This window comes from Penaeus vannamei, chromosome 29, assembly GCF_042767895.1.
Source record: "Penaeus vannamei isolate JL-2024 chromosome 29, ASM4276789v1, whole genome shotgun sequence".
NCBI classification, from domain to species: domain Eukaryota; kingdom Metazoa; phylum Arthropoda; class Malacostraca; order Decapoda; family Penaeidae; genus Penaeus; species Penaeus vannamei.
The window spans coordinates 643,268-645,767 of NC_091577.1; the positions used below are offsets into that span (position 1 = coordinate 643,268).

The window sequence follows — 2,500 nt, forward strand, 5'->3', positions numbered from 1 at the left end:
GTGTTTCCTCTGTCTCATTTCTCCCTGCTCCTCTCTCCCTCCTTCCCTCCCCCGAATCCTCTCCTCTCACCTTGGCCCTCCTCCCTCCCCTTTCCTTCCCTTTGCCCCTTACCCTACCCTCCCCTCCGGCTCAGGTTGCAGGAAGGGTGGGGTATCGGAGTCTTCGGTGGGGGTGGAGGGAAGTGGAGGGAAGTGGAGAGAAGTGGAGTAAAGATGAAGGTCTTGACTGCGGCATCGTGGTAGGAGCATGGTTGGGGAGGGTAAGAGGGGTTGTGTGCGTTCGTGCGTGCGAGCGTGCGTGCGTGCGTGCGTGCGTTTGTGTGTGTTTTTGCATGTGTTTTCTGTAATTGTTGATATTTTTTGTGTGTGTGCGTACATATTTTTATATTGCTTTTTTGTTGGAGGGATAGTGTAAGGCAAAGACTATAGCTTGAGTATTCAGGTATTTTTTTATAGATTTACACAATGGGTTGAGTAACGTATTAATAAAGTGGTGTTGGGAATAAAGTAGTTTGTACATAAATTCATTAAAAAAAAGAACATGCGTAGACTTGACGCTTCCTAACACCGTAATTAGATTTTACAGGTGATTATCTTTATGACAGCTATTTGACCATCCATTTTGAAAGACAGCCAGTAATGCTTGTAGTTCATAGGTGGCGTCTACACTCCGCAGACTTTTACATTTACATTTTTTTTTTTCACACGGCTCCACTTTTCACACGGGGTCGCTAAACAGTAACGCTAGCATAGAAATAAGAAAAAAAAAGAACAAAAACTATACAGGTTTCGATCAGGATTTCTGAGTTCTGATGGCTTGATTTGAAATGAAACTTTTAGCTTACTTTTTTTACACAATTTTGTTATATAGAGAATTTAGATGGTTAGTTTATTATATGCATTGTTATAGTTTACGAGGCATTCTTTTCTTTTACTTTTTTTTGATTCCAGAGAATTGTAAGAAGGTGTTCTTTTAATCAATAACATAAAGAATATTTATTGTTCATTAGGATAAATATATTAATCCATTGCATTCCCCCCACTGAGCTTCCAAGACAGTGTCTCAGTAACATCATTAATATATATATATATATATATATATATATATATATATATATATATATATATATATATATATATATATATATATATATATATATGAATGGCATTAAAATCCTTCTTGTATGAAACTGAAATAATCAAGTATAAACATTTGTACCAAAATTAAGGAAAATGAGTTAGGAAATTAGTGCAGAGTATTAGGTAAGAATTCTGTTATTCTCTGGTCCTTCCTCTCATTCTGCAATCTTCATTCTGTTGTGTGTTTCTCTCCACGCACATGGCAGCCTAAGGAATACGTCTACAAGCAACAACTCGTGGTAAATACCCTCACACACTGTGTATACCTCTGCATGTACACGTATATTGACACTCACACATGTGTTCTTACATCACCACCTTGCATGCCTACTAACATTTTCTTTGTGTATTTATATACATATATATATTGTTTGTTTATTAATTTATTTGTTGTTTATTTTAAAAAAATATTTCATAATTGATTTCTTCATGGGTTGATGGGAAATGTCCTAAAAAGAGAATGCAGCTTCCGTAGATTAGTATGATTAAAATCCTGCAATTAACGAGAATGTGAGTTGTGGGTCCTTTGTCAAATGCATTAACGAAGGGAAGCCATAGAACCGTTTAACGTGTCCTAGATGTTAGTGATGAACAGTAGTGATGCATATGCCACATCCCCCCCCCAAAAAAAAAAAAAAAAAAAATGTTATAAACCATTCCATATGACCATGTACTTTCAATAAAGTGAAGATAATTCCCAATTTGGCCAAAGCATAGAAGTATGCCGTTCCTGAGCCTCCATGTACAAGGTAGATACTAATGAGGTCCTGGCGGTGCTCCCGAACAGGTGAACCTCCCGAGAAATCAGCTGGCGGTGTACCGAGTGCCGCCCAAGACGCTCATCTCGGACGTGCTCACGATGGTGTGCAAGGACCGCTGCCTCGACCTCGACAACCACGAGATTCGACATCCAGGTTAGTTCTGAGTCGTGTGCGTTTTGGTTTCCATTTTTTCCTGGGTTTTGGTTTCCATTTTTGTGTGTTTCGGTTTCCATTTTTTGTGTGTTTTGGTTTCGATTTTGACTGTGTTTTTTTTCTGTTTGTCTTATTTTTCTGTTCGACATTGTTTTTTCTGTTCGACATTCAGATCAGTTCCCAATTCGATCTCTCTTTTTGGTTTTTGTAGTTGGTGGTGGGGGTTGTGAGAATGATGCTGGTAGAAAAAAAGTTTAATAATAACCAAAATTATTTTGTAGAAAGATACGGTGTGTTTAATGTTAATGTTGTCGCTCCTTCTGGCGTGCTTGGTTTGTTTACTTTTTGTGTTTTTGGTTTAGAAAATGTTCCCTTTACTGTTACTTTATAGATTGCAATAAGTTCCCGTGAATCTTTTATTTGTGCTTTGAACGTTTTCATTGTTT

At 37.6% G+C, this 2,500-nt stretch overlaps 1 protein-coding gene across 10 annotated transcripts in view; it reads left to right on the plus strand.

The window, feature by feature from the left end:
* LOC113805043 (serine-rich adhesin for platelets) overlaps positions 1 to 2,500 on the plus strand; it is a 387,167-nt gene that overhangs the window by 275,491 nt on the left and 109,176 nt on the right. For 9 of the 10 annotated variants that reach the window (XM_070142733.1, XM_070142731.1, XM_070142732.1 and 6 more), the window contains 2 exons: positions 1,347 to 1,379; positions 1,928 to 2,054. In XM_070142733.1, the coding sequence (XP_069998834.1) occupies positions 1,347 to 1,379; positions 1,928 to 2,054 (160 nt within the window). The remainder of the gene's footprint in view (positions 1 to 1,346; positions 1,380 to 1,927; positions 2,055 to 2,500) is intronic. The other variant, XM_070142727.1, reaches the window with a different exon arrangement.